At 31.3% G+C, this 25803-nt stretch overlaps 1 protein-coding gene across 6 annotated transcripts in view; it reads left to right on the top strand.

Annotated features, from left to right (window-relative positions):
* LOC126826914 (FERM domain-containing protein 4A) overlaps positions 1-25803 on the top strand; it is a 117733-nt gene that overhangs the window by 28458 nt on the left and 63472 nt on the right. For 4 of the 6 annotated variants that reach the window (XM_050556054.2, XM_050556048.2, XM_050556049.2 and 1 more), the window contains exon 2: positions 25576-25641. In XM_050556054.2, coding sequence (XP_050412011.1) covers positions 25576-25641 — 66 coding nt within the window. Of the gene's footprint in view, positions 1-16857; positions 17194-22709; positions 22862-25575; positions 25642-25803 lie in introns of those variants that run through there. The other 2 variants (XM_050556052.2, XM_050556053.1) reach the window with 2 other exon arrangements.

Here is a 25803-nt window from a genome sequence, read left to right on the forward strand (position 1 = left end):
AATTACCTCCTACATATGACACATAGATGTTGGAAGTTATAATTGTGGGTCAAAACAACAGTATTCTTCCATAAATGGAAGTTATCGCTTCCTTGGTATTCAGGGATAATATTATTATGAAAATGGGAAACCAAAACTTTTGAGTCCCTATTATTAACTAGACATTGTATTAGTATACACGTATATAACCAATGCTACATTATTTTCTTTGCTTTCTTGTAACAATGCCAACAATCTTGAAATATTACCTTGCTCTTTTCAAGTCATCAACATTTGGTGTCCCTTTATATGTGAAACCGCAATACTCAGTATCACAGTAAACCTTTCTATGTTGAATTTTCATGATACTGCTTTACAAGTAGTTCATATGGATTGTTAAGGTCAAACAAACTTCTACAATTTTGTAAAATCTTTATTTTATTTAAAATCTACAGAGATTTTTCAGTTTGTATCAAGAATTTGGTGTCCCTTTACACAAGAAATCTGTACGTAACTTCATAACTTGTCGTGTAAAGACGTTAATATCTTTTTTTTGGAACTCAACAATGAGAAATCACCAACTGTCCTTCAAATGGTATAATTTTATCAGTAATTGAGATTACTTAAAATTTTAGTATCTATGTCAGATATTGGACCCCACATCAATAAAATAACCCATGGGTATTATGAATACTGGTAATTATTAACAAGACTATGCTAAAATATGGTAAAAGATAATAACTAGTCAGAGTTAAGATATACAACCAGTTGAGTTATTCATGAAAATAGATGAATAACATTCTTTCATTATTGTTTGAAGTTTTACCAAAGTTTGCTACCCATTGTGTTTAGAATGAAGTGGGTTGATCTAAGTCAATATTGTAATGTAGTGTAGGATACGACCTGTCCTAATACTATCACATAATAAAAAGTTAGTTGTTCACATCCACGACCATAACCCTCTATATAAGCATTGTAATTTGGTCTTTATTTTAAAGTTCATTAGCATCCCATATAGATTCAAAGTTAAGAGTGCAAGATAATGGATAACAATAGAATAATAGAAATAATAAAAAAAACAACATAGGATTAGAATGCCAACATGAAAATAAAATCTGTATGTTTAATTTAATGCACAGCTGTTGATAGAGAGTTTGTGAGAGGGTGGAAGCTGTGGGCCTCAGATAGACTTCTTGAAAAGTGCAACTAAAGGTCAGAATTGAGACCCGAAGGTTAAAAATTCTTAGAATTTAAAATTCAATGTTAAAAAAGCCCAGAATTGAAACCTGAAGGTTAAAATGCTGAGAATTTAATCCTGAAATTAGAAATTATGGACAATGATTTAATAATCTGTAAAATAATTGTTGTGCTTACAAGAATTGATCCATGAAATTGTCTGTGTGAAATAGCTTTATTTAACGTCCGCTTCCACCGAGGTGATATCGCAGACAATCTAGACTTAGTAATACATGTATGTCCCACTTTACATAGCGCATGAGCATGAGGTGGTTGTGTTTACAATACTAACATTCCAGATGTCATATTTTACTATTTTATAAATCCACTTAGGTTGTGCCCATATATATTTATCCAAACTGTTTTTTTTGCAAGTTCTGTATTTTGTAATACAGCTGTCTTCTACAGAGTCTGCTTGACTATTTATAGGTGGTGGCCAAGTGAGCTTTTGGGGAAAAATCTCCATAATTTATTTCACTGACAAGCTTAAATTAACCTGAAAATGGCATTTCAAGGCACAACTCAGAGGTACATGGAATGACATGGATATAAATTTAATTCAGTTCACCAACAGATTTAGTTTACATATGATACCCCCTTTATTTTACTTAACCATAATTCTTCCATATAAAATAAGCAGAGGTTATTCAGATGTACATTTAAATTGCAAGTTATTGATGAAAATTTAAAATAACGTTACTAATCAGGTTTTCATCATTCTCAGCTCATAATAATCACATTATGAATTTATTTATTTGTGAATTGAACTGAATTAGATCATACATAGATGAAATATTTGTGTAATTAGAGTTGAATGACCAACAGGTGTATATGTTATTATTTGAATGGAAGTCTAGACAGATATAAACTTGCTGTGCAATATAAACAATACATGTACTATTAATACTTTAACTTGGTTCTGTTTCAATAAAATGAAATGGGGTTTAAGGTCCTACTTTAGCTGACTGGGCTATTGAATATGGTCATACGCCATACAGTCTGACATTATGCCCGGACACCGGTGCTACTGCTTTATTTCGAAATCCAACTGTACTTTTCCGTGCGAGTGAATGTGTACACAGGAGCTCAGCTTTTGCCACATCTGATCGACTAAACAGCTGTCCTTGCCAGGCCATTTGTTCTGCACACCTGACGTGAGGAAACCCTGGACCTCCTGGTTTGTGAGCCAGCACCTACCCACTGAGCCACTGTGGTTCCACTGTTTCAATCAAATTCATCAGGATGTTAATCAACTTCTACACTTTAACTTAAAAGTAAAAATATTGTCCAATCTTTGCTTTATGCACAAATTAGTATAAGGGTTATACAGTTCACTCTATCTGAAGATATCCTACATTTGCTCGAATTAAAATATGAAACCCAAACTTCTTAAATTAGTTGGCAACCAAGCAAAATAGTGTTTATTTACATTTAACAATGTTAAAGAACTGAGATTATTGAATATTGTTTATTGTAATAGAGCTTATAAAATTTCTATATTAATATGCATGCTTAGCATTTAGTATGATTAAAGTTAGAGACTGATTATATAATAACAAATTATTTCGATTGACATAAGGTTATCACCACCTTATAGGTCAATGTCCACCAAATGCAACAGTGACTACCACAGCTACTAGAAACAGAAACTTAAAGATACATTATGTAAGATTTAGATAAAGAACTAGCCATTCTTGCTATAATAGTTCGAAAGTAGATGATGTAAAATGAATAATTTGAAAATTTCATTCAAATTACTCTATTGCAAGCGAAGATATTAGCCTTTGAAGGTTTGACATATGTGTGCAATAATTTCAACCACCGCACTGGTTGATCGAAGCTAAGTCTCGGTCTTCCATATTTGATTAAATCAAAGTATCGCTGAACCATTCTAATCTATTTAATATCGAGGAAAAATCTGATGCCATCGAGAGTTGATTAAGGCCTGGATCAGTTAATTAATGTCTAATTAATACTTTAGAAAACATTTCAGGCCTAAAGAAAGACCTGCAATAGGCAGATTTAGCTCTTGCATAATGCATGTTTAAGTTTAAATATTTAAGTGAATGCCAATTTTGTTGAGTGTGTCATGACAACCACATAAACACAGCAGTTAAAAAAGATCTTATTTTCTAGGACTGAAACCTATCTTTATTATACACAGCACATTCTAAGATTATAATGGAAATGACCCTTATTTAATTTTAACTATAATCAATTACTTAGAAAAAAAAATATAAAAAAAAAAATATTAAATAAACTGAAAAAATTTGTTCAAGTAATTCCAATTCCTAAATTCTCCACATGTCTATCACTTCAAAAGTATCTGAACCTGAATGATATATACATGTAGGTAACATCAATTCACAATCAAGTTTAGGTGTAGTTACATGTATACGGACACAGCCATGACACAGCCATGACACAGCCATACATGTACAAGGGGAGGTAACTCATTTTTCAATGACCAATGTTAAAAGACAGTTTCTTAAGTAGACTAATATAGAGACATTAAATTTGTGATACATGTACTTCATGTTGGTGTTTTTTAAAATTGAAAAATAAGAAAAGGTATTTGTTGAAAATTATAATTCTTTGACATTTTTTCCAATAACTCAGTAACTGCAACAAAATTTGTTTCATGTGCCCGTGAAAATACAAATAGAATAAATGAAAATAGTTATGATGTGTATACAAATGGATTAATAATAAGTAGTGTCCGGATTTCCAGAAAGAGAATGTTTACCCTGCCACTTGCATAACATCCTTCACTGCATGTAGGTGGGGTATTATTGGAACATTATATTCTGACATATCCATTACACTACCACAGGATAAGAAGCAAAATTAATGGTGGTTAATTTAATTAGTATGGTGCATTAACATTAAAAGTATTAACACTGAGGACAAAAGCTAGCTCCAAACCCGGTTTAAGCATTTCAAGAAATGGTTCATCCTTTTTCGTGGGATGTGAGTAAAATTAGTGAAAAAATTCCCAACCTACTTTATTGTTGTTGTTCATTACATACATTTGTTTCATTAACTGCTGACCGTTTACTGTCAATTACTTATATTAATGGTTGTCTTGTTTATCGAGAAGTCTGCATTTGGTTTGTGAACTTGATATTTCAGGGGAAACACAAGTCGTTTGGCAAAGAAGAATTGTCCTAAGTCTTGTTTACAACCAAACTTCTTTTTCATTTTTCTGTGGAAAGGGCTCGTCTTATACGGACATGAATATTTGGAATATTTGTACACAATTCATCCATAGATACCTGTACATAGTATATACATGTGTACAATATACATGGTCACATTAGTACATAAAACATATTTACATATGTTATATCTACATTGTACATAGGTATATAACAAGAGATATTAACATTATTTATTATAGAGGTTACATACTGGTATATCATTAAATAAAACTTGATGATAGCCAGCAGAGTTCATTGACTAGATTCATTCAGGCATAGAAACAAAGACAAGCTATTACTTCTATTACCTACATATTACATACATTATAGTTGTTATACCTGAAGCTAAGCATGGTATACGAGATAAACAATACTTATCTTGACTAACTGATTGATATATATATGTATATTGAACTGTTTTATAATAATGATAGTGATATGGAATATTATATTGGAGTCATTACTTTGTGTTTATGCAGTTTTACCTGAAGCTAAACAGGTATAGGTGATAGACTCGACTTATCTTGATTGACTTATTGATATATTTACATGTACCTGGTATATAGATATATTTTGTAAAGGCACTACCTGTGTTTATAAAGGGTACCTGTGGTATACATGATAAACGCTTGTTATCTTGATCATCTTATTGAATGTTATTGATATATCAACATGGTAGATGGGTATACATATGTAACACACAGTTTGTGAAAAAGTCTGACCTGAAAGGATAGTTTAAAAATATGGAGCAATATTTGGTATATAATGTGACAAACAGTGATATATTAATCAACTGATTGAAAATTATTGTTATTAGAAATTGCATCTGTGGATATAGATTAGAAGATTGCAATGTGATCTCAAGTGTGTGAACAGTGTTTTGTGAAATCATGTGTATATTTTTAATAGAAATTTATCAAGGGATCAAAGTAAGGTGTCCCCATGAAATTATGTGCTTTCAAAATCTATTGATAAACTTGGGTTTGTGAAGATTGGAGTATTTGTTTATAGAACAAATTGTTAAAAGTCTGGATATTGCAGATTTATAACCAGGAAAAATACAGGGTACAAATATATTCATTTTAAGAAATTAGAAAGTCTGCTGAACCATGTAAATTTGAATGAAAGATGAAAAGAATTACAAATTTGATACCATTTTAAATAATTGATATGATTATGATATACAATATATACTACAGACTGCAGTGTTGACAAATTTAATATATGGTAAACGGGGTCTGTCATTGAGTCAAGCGTGGTTTCAATTCTCGGTTGTACTGTAGGTGACAAAGAGTAGGGTCGCCTGTACAACCTCGTGGGTTTTCTCCAAGTCCTCCTGTTTCCTCCCACTGCTAAAGACCCCTATGTGCAAGTGAATTATTGAAATAAAACTGAACCATGTGTTAGTCCCGAAATGACCTAGTTTATGTCGAGTGCATGTTAAACCTCATTGTGCTACCAAATTTTTACAGATGTGCTTAATTGCCTAATAAAGTACATTATTTTGACTTTTGAATGATCAGGCTTATTGCACTTTTAATATTAGAAATAATAATGTTAATCTATAGGTTTACTATTAATATAACAGCTCCAAATAATACAGGTGTTAAAGCTAATTATATACTAGATAATGTATTACATATAGATATTATATAATTTATACTGTTTAGTACCATAATTAGTATGACTACTCCTGATGATAAACTTCTAAGCAAGTTTCTAGCCAATATACTGACGTTAAACAAAAAAGAAGTAGCACTGATTAATGTATGTGCTAATTTTGTTAGGTTAGACCCATCTTGAAACTTCCAAACAGTCCTTGAAAAGTTTCTTGAAAAAATATAGTGGTCTCTGACCATTGAAGTATTTGCAAGGTTTTTGAATGACAAAGCTCTGAATATTGGCATGGTTTTTTTTGTTTTTTTTTAAAAACAATATTTTATTTCAAATTTATGAAAAGGGATCAGGGAACAGGCATAGCCTATATTACCCCTCTCCTCAAAACATTGTTCCGATATTAACAAATGAAATAATACTGTACTGGAAAAAATATCCCAAATGCGATCTACACAACAAGAAATGAAATGAAATGGGGTTTGCTCCTAACTGACCTAATGAAGATGGGCATATGCCATACAGTGTGCTATGAGGGAGATTAATACAAGGCCTACTCTTATATTGAATTCCAACTGCCTAGGGATCTTTTACATGCACATCAATGTGTACACAGGATCTTGGTTTTTCATCCCATCCAAATGACTATATGTTGTCCCTTGCTAGGCACCACTGACAAGAGGTAACCATATCGGAAAATCCTGATGAACTTTTCGGGCCAACGCAGCGTTCGAACATGGGACCTCAAGGTTATTGAGCCAATGTCTTACTCACTTTAAGCCACCATGGTGCCCTAATTGTTAGAAGTTTGACTAAGGAATGTGGGTGACTTCTACACATAAACACATTAAAAAAACAAGTGTATATAATAAGTACACTAATATTTGATTGATGTTGATCTAATGATTATAAAATAGTCTTCATATATAGAATAGTTTAGTAAATGATGATATATAGACGTTAAACTTGTATCTCATTACTTCTACTGCTGTGAAATATAACATATTACAAAACGAATTGGCCAGAGTATACATTTGTCTTAAAAAAATATGCGTTATCTCTTGATAAATGACTTGATTTTCTTTCCATAAAATAGTATTATGTTTTCCATTCAGAGAACTCTTACGTTTTTATAAGTTGTTTGAAAAATTACAAAAGGTGACTTGTTTGGTTTGGTCTTTATATACAGAGACATTTTAAAAAATCAATGGAATTTTTAAGATACTTATTTGATAGTTATAAATCTACCAAACCAAAAATTAATTTTGATAAGAAAAATCATCTTCGGTAGAAATATTAAAAGTTTTGGAATAATTGTGAAAATGGAGTAATAGTCAGAAGTTAGAATAATTGTGAATAATGTGGCAGATAGCAACGGTATGTACATATTATATTACCTGAAATATTAATAAAACAATCATGTGTATTGTCTAATTAATATATATCTTATGATATTACAAGGCATTAAATGATAAATCCTATTAGTACCAGTACCGGTACCTGATAGCAGAAAATTTACACAGAAATAATTGGAATACTAAAGATCAGAAATTTCCCATATTGCTATGTTATTTATAGAATTTGAATTATCTGGTAATAAAATGTAAATTATATAATGACCATGGGCATTTTACAATATAATCATTTATTTATTTAAGAGCTGAAAAGTACAAGATATGATACATACATGTACCTGTTAATATAAGTGTAGTATACGAAGAAATTTTAAGCCATTTACAAAAGGTGAACAAAGCATCAAGGACTTCATTACTGGCAATGTTAAATTCTAATATTCCGTAAAAAAACACAATTTAGTTTTTGTGATCAAAATTTCCTGAAAAACGTTATTGTATTCTTTTTTTTATCAAGTTTGTTTTGGCTGAAAAGTTATTTTCATTCTTACAAACTAGACAAGAGGTTAACATCTTTTAGAAAGTCACTTGAGTAGAAATATGACTTTTGTTATAGTATTATAAAAGAAGAGATGATAATAAGGGTATAAGATACAGTTGTTTATATTTATACTGGGGGTTATTTTGGTAAAACTGGAAGCCACCCTGCTAGCAAGCTTAATCATTATTGCCAACAGGCGTCTTGACGGCACAATCTACCTTGATAATTACTATATTATTGCTAATAGATTTTACGACTGGATGAAAGGGATTTGGTGCAAACGTCAGGTATTACCGTGGAACAGGTGGTTTTTATAAAACAATATAAGAAATAGGAAGTGCTTTTACTTTAGCCTCTTTTAGTGTAGATATAAGTTATTCTATAAAAGTTACAGAAATGAAGAATCGCAGATGGTCCATTTCAAAGGTAAACTTAGAAATTGTTTTGTAATGTAAATGATGATAGATATATATTCTAATATATATATGTATGATGTAGTTCATCTGGTGAAGACAATATGGTAATACCAGTTCAGAAACATCCATAGTAGTCAGTTAAGCAAAAAGAAGTTCATGAGATTCCTCTGCCTTCAAAGTTAATTTTACGTTTTGATAGTGATATTAATATATAATTGTAGATATTTGGATGTTTTTTTGATATGTAATGGTCAAATATTTTAGAGAGATTCTTCTAAGATTCAGAGATTGGATCTGTGAAAATCTGAAAACACACATACAATCAGCCAGATAATTGTGGATGTTTGGATGTTTTTTTGATATGTAATGGTCAATTATTTTAGAGAGGTTCTGCTAAGATTCAGAGATTGGATCTGTGGAAATCTGAAAATACACACACAATCAGCCAGATAATACCTTGAGTACAGTAAATACATGTTGCTATACTCCATACTTATATTACATCAAAATCTATTGTATAATGAAACATATGGTTCAATAAGCTCTTTTACCTGTTCAGAAATTAAAACATGTATCAGGTTTTATTGACTGCTTACATTTTTAAATGTTCGACCATGACCAATTGCATTTAGTTGTATACTGTGCTGGGAACATAGACAGAAGCAGATATTTCTTTGACCTCGGCTTGAGTCTTACCATTGTCATTAATTTTTTATGCTTCATCAGTTAAATATTTATAATAATACTCACCTATAGAAATATCAAAAGAATGTTAATATAAGAAGTTTATAATTAAACATGGACCGAGTCTGAGGTGATGAGATAGATTGAGTTATGAAAATGATTGACATCAAGTCACCGAGATATGATTGATTCATTGAAGGATTAATCAGGAAATCAACCTCATTATTTGATGGATAACACTCAACAAGTTGTTCTCATCGAGGTCAAATATTTGGAGTAGTTTTTATGTTGTGTGATTGGACTGTATTGCTGGAATAATTTGAGATGTACGAATGATGTGTTTTTAGCATGCCTATAAAAACTTATTTCGTCATCATTACAGAAGATTGTGAATTAGAGGTAGGAATTGTATTGAATTGAAATAGTAAAATAACAAATGTCATGAAGGGCTTTACTTTAATGATAATATAGCTAAAGTCATAATTTCTGTAGTCATGCCAAGTTTAAAAGTAATTAAAACAAAATTTTTGATTAGCAAGTATGACTTAAAGGTGCTAAATCGCTAACATTTGGGACCTAGAAATGGACAAAAGTGGATCGCAACGCATATAATACTGTATTATGAATGTATATAAACTGATTTACATTCAATGGTTTCCGTTTTTACTCCAATTTCAAATCAGTTATGTTCGGCAAAATAAGCCTGCAGTCTCAAGCGAGTGCAAATTCCTAGCGTCTGGTTATTCCAGTCTACATACGCCGTTAGATTTGGTGCAATGTGTCTAGCCTCGTCCCTCGAGTCTCTTGATACAACTGGGGCTGAAGCGCATTATGGTACACGATTCGTGTACCAATGGTAAAATGTTTATTTTGTCTTAAATATTGGATATCTAAAGCCCATCTTTTTCCGGTAAGATCACGACATGAATGTTGATTTAATTTGACAAATAAATCGTGTCCTATGTTGAAGATTTTGGATGATATTGAGTTAGAGACTTAGCTACTTTAAACTAAGTGAAACTGGATGTATTAATGAAATGCTGTATATATAGCTAGCAGGTGGCTGTACAATCTGATTAAAATACAGATCTATATTTTGTTTTATTTTTTTTATACTTCCGATGGCCTACACTACATGAAGATCTGGCCAGTTGTACTGGGAGGTCGCATCAAGGGTCATACAAGTAGCTTTTGACCCTATGACGTCAGACATTGATTAATCAATCAGCATTAATGTTTCTAGGGGTTTACCCACAGTTCTGTGCAGAGCACGCAAGAACTTGCCGTAATAGACGTTTCAGTGGCTAATCCCACACATCAACTAGAACACCTGTTATATAACAACTCTTCCAGATCCTAGTGTTGTGAAGACAAGTAAAACGGAATTTTGAACTATAAAAATGAAACAAAATAGGATCTGTGTTTTAATCAGATTGGTGGCTGTAAAATTAAAGAAAGGTACTTTTCGCAATACAAATCTTTTGTACGTCATACTTGCAAAATGTAAGGCGTCTTTTAGTTTGACAAGCATTGTGCCTTTTGATTTGGTATGTGATTAAGACCGACAGACCCACTTTTACATATTTTGTAACATTGATAACGGTGAACTTGATAAGTACAGGAATAAGGATGTCCTTTAAATGAAGTAATCAGAAGTTTTCATGTCCTGATGTTGAGATATGTCATTGTAACTAGAAAAACAAGAGTATATTGACACGGATCTAGTCAAGTCATGTTTCATGATGATTAAAAAGAGCTTGTAGCCTTTCCTAATAAGGTCTGACCTATTGGTGACACATTTGATTAGTACTGTAAATTCAGTCAGTGCTGAATGTGTTCAGATATAAACATTTACACTATAATGCCAATATACTCAGCTAATTTATCTAACCATTATAGGCTGTATAGGGCTGCAAAATATCCATCTTTAGTTCATTAGCCCAGTTGGTGCAGAAAAGTAAGACATTAAACCCTATTTCGTATATCATTTTTACACCTGTCCATATACTTACTCTACATGTACATATACGTAAACATTGTCCATTTTGTTCAACAGGCTAATTTAATGAAGAAATGCATATGCCATTCAGTGTGCTATGACTATGAGAGAATCTCAGTTTTTCTTCTCGACCGATAACTAAACACTTTTTCTTGCAAGACCCTCTGTTATGTACATGCACCACTTAAGAGGGGAAATCAGGTTCGAATATCATGAGGAATTTTCTCAGCCATTACCAGGATCGAACCTGGTACCTCCTGGTTAGTGAGCTGGCTCCATACTCACTGAGTCATTCTGACTCCAAAATGGTCTTCTTTTTAATGCCATATTTCTTGGTCTGACAATGTATTTTATCATTTGAAACAAGATATTACACTATTATTTTTTTCAAAATAAATTATAATATGTACTTAAAGGTTGAATTAATCAAATTTAGTATGTTATTCATCTATTCATCAGAAATTTAATCCTTTCATAAGAGAGTAATATAAAACCATGTGTAATATCTAACATGTTTTAACAGTTAAAAAGAATGTGAAATATTTGACAAGGTGTGTTTAAATGTAGATAATAAAATATAATTTATTTATAGCTTAAGTGACACCTGAATCAGATTTAATTAAAAAATCGGGTGAATGAGCTGTTGTTACTTGAGATATTGAAGGATTTTACTCGGTTGTTTTCTTTGGTCATTGAAACAAAGATCTTCATTTGCACCCTCTGTCCCTCTTATCTGCCTTCATGGGGTCACAGGTCATGTTGGTCCTGCTAAAACACCATGAGGTGCAGAACCTGGTCATTTTTTTTATCAGTTCTTGATTCTCATGTATAAATTACAAAACATTAGATTATATTTACAGATCAGAATTGTGTGTATAATCCTGCATAATATTAGTATCAAATATACTATGTAAATAATGTTAAAAATGTTTCAATATAAACTGTAATAGTACACTGTGTAAAAGGTGTGGGGTTTGTAATTACCTATAGGCACATATGTCTACCTGTTTGTTTAGGTTTGTTAACTGTTAACTGTTTCTATTATTTTACGTCAAAAGTCGGCCAATCCTACAGGTAGGTGTCAGGTAGATTAATTAAAAGACATAATACTGGTGGACTGACAGATTGTTGTAATATCTTTGAATATGTTGAGAGATTAAAAGATATTTTGTTGGAGTGGGTGGCAGATTAACCAGGTTATAGTATTAGATGGGATACATTAGGATGATAGTCTTACCTACATGTTGACATATAGCTGCATGTCAGATATAAGATGATAAGTGACCAAAAAATTGGGATTTGCAAAGGGTGGATAAAGATAGTGTTAAAAGATTTGATCACGGCATGTGTATGGATTATGTACCTGTCTTAAATAATATAAATCAGTCGTTTGAAAAGACAACAAAACCGCTATTATATTAAAAATGTACCCACAGGAAACATAACTTTATTGAGATGATGTCCCTTGTGTTTGATCATAAATTGATAAATTAAAGTATCGGTAAGGTTATTTTAATCATATAGAGCAAAAATATTTAAAAAAATAAACCTATATGGTATTTGACAATAATAAGGGGTTTCTACTATGAATATTACACATTGTTTTCCCTTGATTAAATGAAGATGCTGAACAATATGTTGTTTTGGTGATATGTAAAATGTAGGTATATATTGGTTAGTTAGATAATATCTGTCACAGCTGCTGGTATATTATATATATAGAGAGTATATTGGACAACATGTGTGAGGTATTACTGCTGTTATATAGGTATGTGTAGTGTAGTTACTGGGACAATATTTTCATCTTGGGATTTCTTGTGGAAGTAACATGGCTGTTATCTGAAAATGTGAAAATTATGTGTTTAGTTCTTTATTTATGTCACATATTCTGAGGTTGGCTCTAGACAGTTCTTTGTTAATCAATTGGTTCATTATTTGACATGTTTTTAGAATATTTCTTTTTGTCTTGGATAGACATTATTCAAGCAAAAGAGGTTTCATGTATCTTCCTGCTTTTCAACTTGCTACCAGGATAGAGATGTGTGCTGTTTTTGTATGGAATTGATCTAATTATTTTGAGAATGTCATTGTTAGAGAATTTGGCTTCAAGTATATTAGTATAATGTTTGTTTGAATAATATATACATTTACTCATTTGGTCATAATAAGCTTTGTTTGTCCTCCATATTTGTTTGTCTTCCAAAGTAGGAAATCATTAAATTCTTGTCTAAAAAATGGAAGATTTTAAATTCAATCCATAGAATGCACTATAATAGACACCTGAAACTTGTCAATATAAATTGATATTGAAATGGACTGGACTGAAATATAAAGTTATAATTCTTTATCTAACATATATTCTGAATGATTGCTGTTCTAATGGCATCTGTGTTATGCACATATCTTCTGTCAGTTTATAAATAGATCAGTTAACCATGACCAAAAGTAAGAAAATGCCACCCAATCAAATATAAAATTTCAAATATAAACGAAAGAAAACCAAACAGAAATGGTCGGTGTCATTATATAACCCAATGCAAATAACAGTGGATGTAATAAAATATGATATTAGGACATGACTGGTTTATTATCTTAGAATAATGTGGTGTATTAGTATATGGTATAACTAATATATTATACTTTCTCACCTGTTATATTGGTTGTACGTGACAAGGAGTAGGGCCGCCTGTCCAACCTCGTGGGTTTTCTCCGGGTCCTCCGGTTTCCTCCCGCTGCTAAAGACCCCTACGCGCAAGTGAATTATTGAAATAAAATTAAACCATATGTTAGTCCCGAAATGACCTAGTTTGTGTCGAGTGGACGTTAAACCCCATTTCTCTCTCTCTCTCTCACCTGTTATATAATAAAGATATAGGTCCATAATAGATAATCTTAACTATGTGAACTTCCCAAATAACACTTTCTCTTAGCAGTTATTATTAATACTGTGCTATGTTACAACATGTAATTACAATAGTTCAGTTTAAAGAGAACATTTAGTGTCTTTAGTAGGGTGTATGCTAATTCTGCTCAAATCTGATTAAAATGTATCTGATTTTGACCCATTAATGTTTCACATGTGCAAAAAGACTTCAATTTCAGAGCAGATAGTCTTGTAACCTCACAACCATTACCAGTAATTTAAACATCGTTTTGGTCAATATGCATATAATTTACATCAACATCCTATGTTTATTCACACCCACTTTGAATTAACATGCTGACTGGGGCTTATATATACTAATCATTATTTATATACTATACCCAGATGATAAAGCCTATTCCATTCTTAAAGAGCACTTTAACATGAAAAAACAAAAGTCTGTACAATAAATTGGTTTAAATATGTATAAGTAGTTCAGTCTTATGTCTTATACAGACTAGAAGTGGATGTTATAATTGGCTTAATTACCACCATTGTTGTGGTATAGAGATTTAAATATTTGGATTTGTAATAAGAATATTTACTAATGCTGTAATAGTATTTAAAGAAACTGCTGATAAAGTGGTATTAACAGTAATAATATCTTTTCAGAATGACTAATAATATAATATTTATTCTGTAACTGTGTGATAAGTAGTTTAAAACATAAATATAGATATCCCTAATGTAAACTATATTATTGTTCTGTGGTTATATACCATTTAGTAGTTATTTTAACCCAAGAGGAAGGAAGTCTAAAATTGTTAACTAAAGTACTTGAAAAATATCTAAATCTCGATTGTGTTATATTGGATCAAATAGGTTCGACAGGAGTATAATGTGTTTATACACAAGGTTTTATCTTTCTAAAGCCTGCATAATTGTTGCAATCTGCTCACAATTTTTTTTTATAATAATGGTAAAGGCGTGAACTTTAAAACATTTGATATTTTACATTTGACCATGGCAACCATGTATAAAGTTTTATATTGAAAACACATGATTCGATTATTAAATGTTAAAGTTTTTAAACTGACGTCAATTCAGCATTTGAAAAACATAATAACGGTGTAAACAGTGTATTTATCCTGGGCGGTTTAAGCACTTATAAAATTCACAATTATTCTACCTGCACATCAGATGTTGTTATTTATATGTGGAATGTTATTGTTTTAGAAAATGACGTAAAAACATGTGATATGAATTATTCAGGTTTATTTCAACTTTAGACACATCAGAAATTTACCTGCCTCAACATATATTTTAGAACTCTTCTTTATCTCATAGCTTATTGTATGAAGCGTTAGTGGTCATATATTGTGATGTGAAAAATATCAGGATTATGATTTTTAATGTAGCTCTTGGATTTAATTTTACCAGTTTTACACCAAAGGTGACTTGGGTTTTATTTGGTTTTGAACATTTCTTTGTTTTTATTTAAGTAGTCAGATGTGTTAGACATCAGACTAGAATACCTGATACCACTTCTTTTTTATTTGGGAAAGTCGCATAGGCTATAGCTAATGAATTTTTTGGTACGTTTATGTATATTATGGAATTTTGTCATTTTGCAGTGTGGTGTCTGACATGATTTTGTCGTATTTAAGTGTTGATTTGTTGAAAATGTTGCTATTACCAGTAGTTATAGTACATGTATGTAAAATGTGACATGAATATTACCTGACTTTTAATACTGAAATAAAACATCGAGTTGTCTGTAAAACTAGTCCTGAGAGAAGTCTATTTTAGGAACCAGTTTTCCTTCAAGGGTTTCCATGTTAATCAACTCAAGAGAAGTAGAAATGTGACAGTTTTTATGTTGTGATGTTGTAGAATATGGTATAATTAAAACAAGGGCTTCATTGAGTGAAACAGTTTGTCTTTAAATCAAGATCTGGAAATCAAATCAATTCAAACCTGAAGATAGACTTCAGACAAATTGGAGGAGACACACAAGGGATTGCTGTAACAGAGTAAATGTGTTAGAAGAGTTTTAACAATGTTGTAATTAAGATAAGAGGCTCATGGATTGAAAATAGTTTGTTTAAAAATCTCTTTATTTTTTATCAGTGCATCTATGAAACATGCTGCCTCGTTAGTTAAACTTGAATTATTCAGAATAATCATTTTATAAAATCAGTGCTGTAGTGTTGTGTAGTGCAATATTTGTATAAAGTCAAAATCAGTGCAGCATCCAGAGTATAATTACCATATTGAACTTCAGTAGGACTTTTTGGGTTTTTGGGGAATTTAGGGTTCAGTGTGACCTACAGACAGAATCTATAAATGGTGAAACAAGTATCCGTACTGGAGTAGATATGCATGTTTCAAATACTTCCTGATATATTGGTTGATCGTTAGTGTTAAAGGATGTAATGTTTACATTATTTACGACGCAGATTACATCCTTTGTATGAAATTGTCTTGTTACAGTGTATCATATAGTTGGACAAAGGACTTGTTGACATTTGTTTAGTATATAGCTGGATTTCTTTTCTTTTAAATATAATTTTGTGACATACTTATATAGTGTTGGAACAGTAGATTGATGAATTTATATTTTGGAGCATCATTCAAGACCTGGTTTATCAAAAATAATAATACTATAATAATAGACAGATAAATTTTATTGTAATATTGTGTTTTACAAAAAGCAAATATATTGATGAATATTTAGAAATTTGATTTTTTGTAAATCATTCCAGATTTGGAGAATCAAGATAGAAACTAATTAAAATACATAAATATGAATTTGTGCTCATGTATAATGCATTGAGAAAATAAGAATAATTCATGTGTTTGTCAAAGAAACATTAAGAAGTTTTCCCATTCTATAGTAGCTAGTTGCAACCTTGGGTTAATGACATCAATTGAATTTTAATTAAAGATCAAAACATTTAATTCATCCGTTCTGATATTTGAGACTGTGTTGACTTGAATAAGGAAATTAATGGACTATATAAGAATAATTGTAGAGTTATTACTTGAATTTGATATGATTGTAAATTCTGTGTGATGTGTTGACTAGCATTTTGAATCAGAGGAACTGAATCTAGTCTAAAGGAATGGATCAGCATAATAGGATTATCGATACATAGAGCATTTCTCTAGTGCATAAAGACAATCAGTGATTAAAATGTGAACCATGACTCTTGACTTACGAAAAAGTTAATTAACATTTCTAGTGCCACAATATCATACATAATGACATTACGAAGAAGAGCCAGTCGAATTTTAAACCTACATTTGGTAAGTATAATCATTGAATCATTCATAAAATTTTCTATTTCAGCTTTGAATTGATCATAAGCTTTTAAACAGAAATTTTGAAAAGGAGAATGTAATGGATTGAGAGAAACTTTTTAAAGACAAGGGCTGTCGCTTTATTTATTTTTATTAGCAACGTCCTGAAATGAGAATTAGTTCACATTGACTGAAATCTTTATAAACCAAAGAATATTTAATCATCATTATGATATTGATAATTCCAGCAGTCATGTAAACTATTGTGATACCTCAATACATGTATGTGTTTACTGTATTCTTTGTTTGTGCACTCACCTAAAATGATAGATAGATGACTTAAACAACAGTGTTACTCAGTAACAGTTTTATTTTATTTTTTTCACTTACAATACACAAATGAGACTTTTATAGCTTCATAAAGTAATAAGCAATCCTCCAAAATGACTGAACAGCTATCTTATAACCTTTCTGCACCACCATTTTCAATTTATTTTGCTATTTTGAATTGTTGGAGATGCATTTAGGATATTAATAAAACATTGACATTGAACATAATATTTTTATGTCACTTCTGTTCTGGAAGATAATATAACATATCTTTTTATAAATCACCAACGCTAGATCGTGGGTGAACTTCTACAGTAATCATAGACATGTGAACATGTACAACAGGATCAAATGAATCTCTTTCATCATTTACATCTGGACAACATACATGTACATCTTCAAGGTCATCTTTTCACAAATGTTCTTTGTACCTGTAGGTAGAAAATATATATATACTCAGCCAAATTAAAAACTTGACACTCGGGATTTTTGGGACTAGATTTTTAATATTTGGTTTAAGGCAACTATTTTAGTGTTATGTTGTGCACAGATGACCTTGACATCAACAGAAATTAAAGGCTACTTACTATCGTTAGAAACACTTTAAAATTTATTTGACTTACCAGAAAAAAAAATTTGTTGAAATTCATCAGTGTCAAGTTTTTAATTTGGCTGAGTATACTTGTGATATGATGGAAATCAGTTCAGTCTCATTAAAATACATAGAGAGGACAATGTCCATTCAACACTAGGTCCTTTTGAGACTAACTTGTTATATATTTATTTTCTCAACTAAAAGGCAAGTTGTATCTAGAGCCCCTGTCCCCTGTAATCTCCACACCTTGGCAACTAAAAGTGAAGTTATATCCAATGCCTTTGTAGTCTGTGTACCCAGATTTCCCCTTGTGTATGGTTCATAGCCACTTTGCGTTGAGGTACATGTACAGGTACAGCATGAATTTAACATAATGACCATAGACTGTTCAGATGTCATTCCATATGTGAACAGTGACCTCCTTATACTGTGATGGATATTTGAGGCACTGGTCACCAGCAGTTAATATTCAGCACAAATATGAACTTCTAGTATGTATATGTAATAAAACATCTGTACATGCAAACCAAAACATAACAGAGACACCATCAAACTGGTGGCTGATAAAATACTTAGAGCTATACTTTCTAAATTAATACATGTGAGAAACATGGTCTAGTTTGACACTGAATGGTCATCCTCCTCATTTTTCTACTCAAAAATATGTGAGAGAGAATATTTGAGAAGTCTTTGCCCTTATATCAACAAGCTGGTGTCGGAAAACTATCTGGATCATTTCCTTCGATTATTTATTTTATTTGATCAAACATGACTCCAGGTCTTCTCGGAACCTTGACCTTTTGTTCAAATTAAAGATCAACTTCTCCAGGTTTACAGATGTGGTGATTTATAAATATACAACCTGCATCATTATAAATAATCACATATCTTTGTTTTTGTAAAAAGTGTGGAAGTCATTACCTAGCTAATTCTCCGAATTGAACACGAACTGCGAACATTGTTAAATCTTTGATCTTTGTCTTATCTTAACTGTGGGTGGTACATGGTCCACATTGTATCTGTTCAGTGATCTGAATTGTCCACCTATATATTTTTCAAATAGTAATTACATTGACTGCTGATGTTTGTTGAGTTTGACTGTCTTTATTACTACTACAGCAAGCATTTGAAATATTAAACAAAACATTCCAAAGAATCTTTGATTTAAATTGCTTCATTTAAAATATCTATAGTTAGTTATAGATGCCTGTGCATTGGACAGGGGCTTACCCTTTTAGAATGCCCATCTGATTGCGCTGCATATTGTGATTGGTTTCTTGAAAGAGCTCTCACTTGTTTATCTAACCCATAACATCTGATTCCACCCAATTTGTGGTCATCTTAACTGACTATGTGTTTGATTGAGATATGTCTATATTACACTCATCAATAATGATATATGCATCTATTGAGATAGTATGATTATAGTCTGGAGATAGTAAGATAATATCAAGGGAATAACAGGAGTTAAATAATTTGTTATCTCAATAAGTCTAGTAATGTCAGACTGGGTTCATGGTATTAATATAGAATGGTCAATCATTGATAACACTGCTTAGTTCGAATTACTCCATCTCACTCCCACTGGTGGGGAACATTGGAATATTATGACAGTACCATGATATTGATTCTCAAAGAAAAGACAGTGTTAATCTCCAGGAAACATCTTGGCTGTAAGACAGTACCCATAAGGGTTAGCTTGCCAACAAAATGTCTGAATGTGAAGAGCCATTGGATTATAGGATTAAAAGTATATAGGAGAGTACTGGGCACAACATATCAAAGGTGAAACAAATATTTTTTTATTGATAATCTAATGAGTAAAAATGGAATTAAGAAGATTTAATAAAGTGTAATGTCTCTTTTTAGCTTATCTACAGAGTTACTCTCCATGACAAAATTATGTCTTAAATACATACATTACTGAAAATTTACTATACTAAATCTATTGACATTGGGTGTAAATTTGTGTATGCTTTGTGCAGCTGGCCGTTAGACTTGAGATGGTTGTAGAATGCTATAGGACAGTAAATTTCTTTATGGGATTACAAATATTAGTCCACTTCTTGTTAAGTAAGGTTATCAGACTACTAGAATGACCATCAAAAGACAATTGTTCTAGTAATTCAACTTTTATGGCATTCTTTATGTTTTACGATGTTTATTATATATTGAGGTCAAGTGGATGAGGTCAGAGGTTATAGTATACATGTTGTTTAATAAGCTATAAGAAGACTGATAATAATGGTTAAGACAAACAAAATAACAACAGGTTTATGTGGAAGGAATATCTTGTCAACATGATTAACTACATTTTAATTACCTTATAGATATATTAAAGGATGCTTTAAACAAGATTGTAGGTCTATTAACAGTTTTATACATAGCATCTTTAATTATCTTATATTTAACAATTGTTTTATATTTACCACTATAACTAGCCAGCTGGGGACTCAAGTAATGTATTAATTGATCTTGGTTTACAGCAATATTACATTACATAATATAGACCTTTCTTAATTTGTGTCCATATGTTGATTTGTTTTCAAGGATGACAGTCTATCTTTGCTGAAAATGCTACCTAAAATGCAAATCCTAATAGTTTTAAGTAACACATACATGAAATCAATCCATTTTTATCTAGAGTTTGCTGAAAATTTATAATTTTTATGTCTACAATTTTTATGAATTACGAAATTTATTATAATTTAATAGTCTGAATCTCTGTAGGTACTATATTAATGTGGGGTAGAAGTTATAGAATTGTTGACCAGGTTGTAGTTACTCCTAGTGTTATATGACAATAAAAAGTCTCATTAACCTTGTTCCTTTATTTATCACCAAAACACATGTTGACAATTACTGGAAAATTTAATCACTACTCATAAATTTACATGGCATATTTGTAAACAAGATAAAGTTATAGAAATGGACTTTGGGTGTTAGGTTCTCTTGGTATAGTATGTAAGTAGGCCGAAAAGTCCAATTTGACAAGTTGCATCATCACTATATATCTGTGACAAATTTGACTTTTTAAGTCTTCAATGGTTCTTCTTGAGGGAAATACATGAACACAAATAAGTTAATGTAAGTAAAATGGTTGATAAGAATAACAAGATAGAATTATTGTTACTTTATTTGTTATTGACACATAAAGATGGCCGTGAGAGATCAATAGAAATCAATGTAACATGTAAAAAATTGACATTGCTTACATTAAGATTGGTCGATTGGAATGATGTTTAGTCCAATAGGCCTTTCAGGAAGAGAACTATTGTTTGTAAATTATGGACTGAGACTCAATATTTAACTTTTATTTTGGTATGTTTGAACTTGAGTTTAAAAGAAGAAACACCCTAGTAGCAGTAGATGAAACATTTTGTGTAAGATAAGATAACAAATTGGAAAAATACCACTTTAGATATAAAATGTAATGAGTCCATTTTTTGTATGTAAAATATGTCAGGTGATGTGCTAATCTGATAAAGACATTTTATATAACATATAAGTAGCCTAGCTACATGTTCATTATACCTCAAAGTTTGTAATCAATGTAAATTAACATGCATTTTACATACACTTATACACACAACTTTAGATAATGTCATAGATAACTTGAGAATTGTAACCAAGCCAACTTTAATGTACTCATTTTCCTTCTTTCTTAAAAAAATGGCTGATATACAAATTTGTAAAAAGTAGGTAAAAAGTGAATTTGGAATGTTAATTCATGATAAGTTTTTGGGTGCGAGTGTGACTAACTTTTAAGATCTGTTCATTTGTAAATGTAGTTATAGGTGCAATAGTTTACATCTGATATGCAGTACTGTATATACAGTGTTAGATAACTTTATTTATTTATTTTGTCATTTAGTTTGAGACACTCCCTTTAATTAACATAAATTATATGGTGATCTTTCATTTACAAGACTGAGATTTCCTACCTTAAAAACATGTCCATGTAGCATTTGGTGATTTTTAACCAACATTTTATATTTTACATTAATTAATCATTGTCTTGTTAAATTTGGAATGAACAATTAACTCTGTCCAAGTCAAAGAGAACATTTCAAGATGTAAACATGGTTTTAATTGGAAATAATAAACATTAGGCTTTGAAATGATCTAATAGACATTCACAATTTTTTTGTCAGCAATTTGTCAAACAGTAGAATTAACTTGCTGATCCTGTTTGTATCTGTTTCAAAACTTACTTTTTTATTTTTTAAATTTTACCCCTAGAGTTTTCTGTCTGAATATAAACCACGAATTCTTGTTTTTAATACAAATTAGCCATTTCAAAACGTACAATTTTATTTATTTAAATTTTACCTGAGTTATCTGTCAAGCATTCACTGCTTTAACACAGAAAGTACATCTTGTGGCTTTTTTTTAAAATGGAGTGTTTATGTAATCTTGATGTTTACTCTAACTAACAAAGATCTAACCAACATGCCGTAAGGAATGTCTGCACACTTCTTTATTTGCATTTTACAAAATATTGCAACCACTTTTCATCAGACAAGTTTTTAGGTTGTTATCTCATGAATTCCAGTCTATTTGGTTTAGTTTGCCAGGAATTGGGAAGTTAGTTAGTTGAGATTACAATATGTGTTAAGTTTGTGGTGTTGTTAATTCCTGTCGTGTTGGTTTCAACTCGCCAAGAATTCAGAATATTATGCGTTGATTTAATTAGTGTTTCAGTAATTAATATATATATACATGGATATATGCGATTGTTGTTTTCAGGTAGGTATGGAGTAATTCAAACTTTGTTTTTTCTTCATGATCTGTTTTGCTTTGGAATGATAATACATGTATGTCAAGGAATTTATACAGTTTTATATTTCTGTTAATTTCCAAACCGCTTATTGTGGTATGGTAATGTTTACACTATACAGCTTTTAATGAAAAGTTTTCCAGATTGACATGGTTACATGTTTGTACCTTCTAAAGAACTGATGCCACTTCTCTTTTTATGAGTTCACATATTTATAAGAATTTTGCTTCTCTCAGTTTACAGGGAATTAACAATGCCACATAGACTATAAATTGGATGATATCCTATGGAGCTGTTGTGTTCAGAATATATTGTAATATATGTTTCTGTATAATATTTCTAGTCCACTACTTTTTAACATTATTCATAATAAACATCAGAAATAACAATATGTGATGATATTTATGATGGTACCCTGTTATAGTTATATGACATTTTTCATTCCTAATCATATGCATTCCATAATTATCAAGTATTATCTTGCTCATAATCACCATCAGTAATGGTCATTTAGATATGCAGTGGATCAAAAATATTAATGATTAAACATTTCTTAGCTTTTGTGTACTGACCTAAAACAAAAGGTCCTTATCTTTTTTAATTTTTCAAGTATATCTGTTCCGTATTCACATGTTTATTGATGAGTTTTCAAATGGTTTCACATGACTTTCCTGTGCTTGATAAGGACAAGAGGAAACTTCTGGAAACTAGTGCTGACATGATATATCGTTGCACAATGTATCACGATTCACCTTCTTACGAATCGCTATTAAATCGCAAGACGCTGAATCAAGTTTTCACGATTCTTTTTTCTTTTTTTTTTTATCGCTTCAGTAAGTAACCTGTCGCTCTTAATTTTCCGTGTCACACATTATCCATAGGTACACAAATACTCTTAAATTGTTTTGGTCCTTATTTTGATCCACATCAATATCATGATATAAAACAGTTTTATTTCTACGACATCGGCAGGACTAAAAATATCAATTATTCATTTATCCTGTTGTTTTCTTGGTAAATATTGACCTGGTTATAAATCGTGGTACGAATCGTATCGTAGCACCTGAAACGCAATACATATCGTGTTGTGACTGCAGTGGCAATACCCAGCAGTAGTGGAAACGTCCTTCTTGTGTAATAAATAAAACCAGTGATTGCTTCCCACAAAAACTGAGTTCTGTTTCTCAATCACTAATGCCACTAAAAGATTGACATTCCTGTTATATGTCATGATGTATAGGTCAACTTGACTTGTAGACTAATAGAAACAGAACCCCAAAAATTATCCAGTCTGTAGCTACATGTATGTGTGCAGTGGATACCGAGTTAACAAAACTGGTTGATTGTGTCTAAAAGTAGATCTCTGTAGAATTATACCTGTTTAATTAAGACATTGTTTTTGGTACAATTATCAAGTCTTGTTATCTTTCTACAATGAGTTTATTTATTGTGTAGCCAAGCCATCTGAAACTGTGTGCTGAAGGTTCAAATTTTGACATTTATGCACTGATGGGTTTAATGTTCTATGCCACAATTGTTCATGACAAGGAATAGATGTGTCTCCAGGAGTTTATCCTATAGATGACAAGCATAAAGATTAACATGTTAGTCCCCCAATTTTTTTTTCTCTCTTCCGTAGTGTCTGGTAAAAGATAACAGAACGCCACAAAAATTTAATAAAGAATCATCATTTACAATTAGGCAGGTTGGATAGGCGAATGGTTAGCATGTGCACGCTGTATCATTAGGTCTGTCATTGATTCAACTGGCCTGGTTTTGATTCCCTGGTTGTACGTGACAAGGAGTAGGGTCGCCTGTCCAAACTCATGGATTTTCTTTGTGTCCTCTGGTTTCCTCCCACTGCTAAAGACCCCTACGCACAAGCGAATTGTTGAAATACAATTGAACCATGTGTCAAGTGGAAGTTAAACCCCATCTCTCTCTCTCTCTCTCTCTCTCTCTCTCATTTACAATTAGTTAACGAAACCTTTGTCTTCATTTACAGATTTCGCAAGTTAGCAAACATTAACATCTATTTTTGAATAATAACTTTTATATCTATAAAAACAATGAACATGTAGACATATATTTCTATAAATAAATGTACATGAATATTTGGAAGGAAATAGGATATTACCACACATGCTGGGCCATATTGTTCACTCTGACATCATAATGTTTCACACAACATCTTATAATAGTTTGAACACAAATCATCAGAGTGCACAGAAACAGATTTTATTTCTACCCAGCTCACATTTGACATTAAAGAACGTTGTAACTACGATAACAATGAACTGATGATCATACAGTTCTTTTACTTCAACATCTTATGTTTCAAGTATAACATCCGAGGGGTATGTCATATTGAAATCACTTTGTTTTTCCAAGGTAAATTTGAATATTATTCCTACCTTTACGAGGAAATACAACTGAATATAGGTCTGGATATGTTTTCTTGATGTTTGAAGGATTTACACAACTGTCAGGATTTGGGGGAATAAAATTAATTTTTGTGCTCCCCAGATCCATTCAAAATCTGATCAACTAATGGTAATGTGTTTGTTTTCCAGCATTTGTTGAGCTTTTAAAGCCTTGATTGAAAACAAATTCTGTGTGAGGTAGTTTATTTATTGGTTATATTTAATGCTTTATAAAAGTATATTATTTTGGTATTTTTCAGATGAACGATGGCCGGAAGAGTCAAGTTATCCTATTGGATGAACGGCGACTTGATATCGTCATTCAGGTAATTTGCTTTCTGTCCAAATTTAAATTTACTTTGTCATATGTATGATCCTGCATTGTAAGTACAACAGTGCAACAAAAAGATGTAACTCCATGTTTACTTTGAAAATGGAATGGTATTGTATGGTATGTACTATTTCCGCCATGTCTGGACAAGACAAAC

This window comes from Patella vulgata, chromosome 7 (assembly GCF_932274485.2).
Source record: "Patella vulgata chromosome 7, xgPatVulg1.2, whole genome shotgun sequence".
NCBI lineage: Eukaryota > Metazoa > Mollusca > Gastropoda > Patellidae > Patella > Patella vulgata.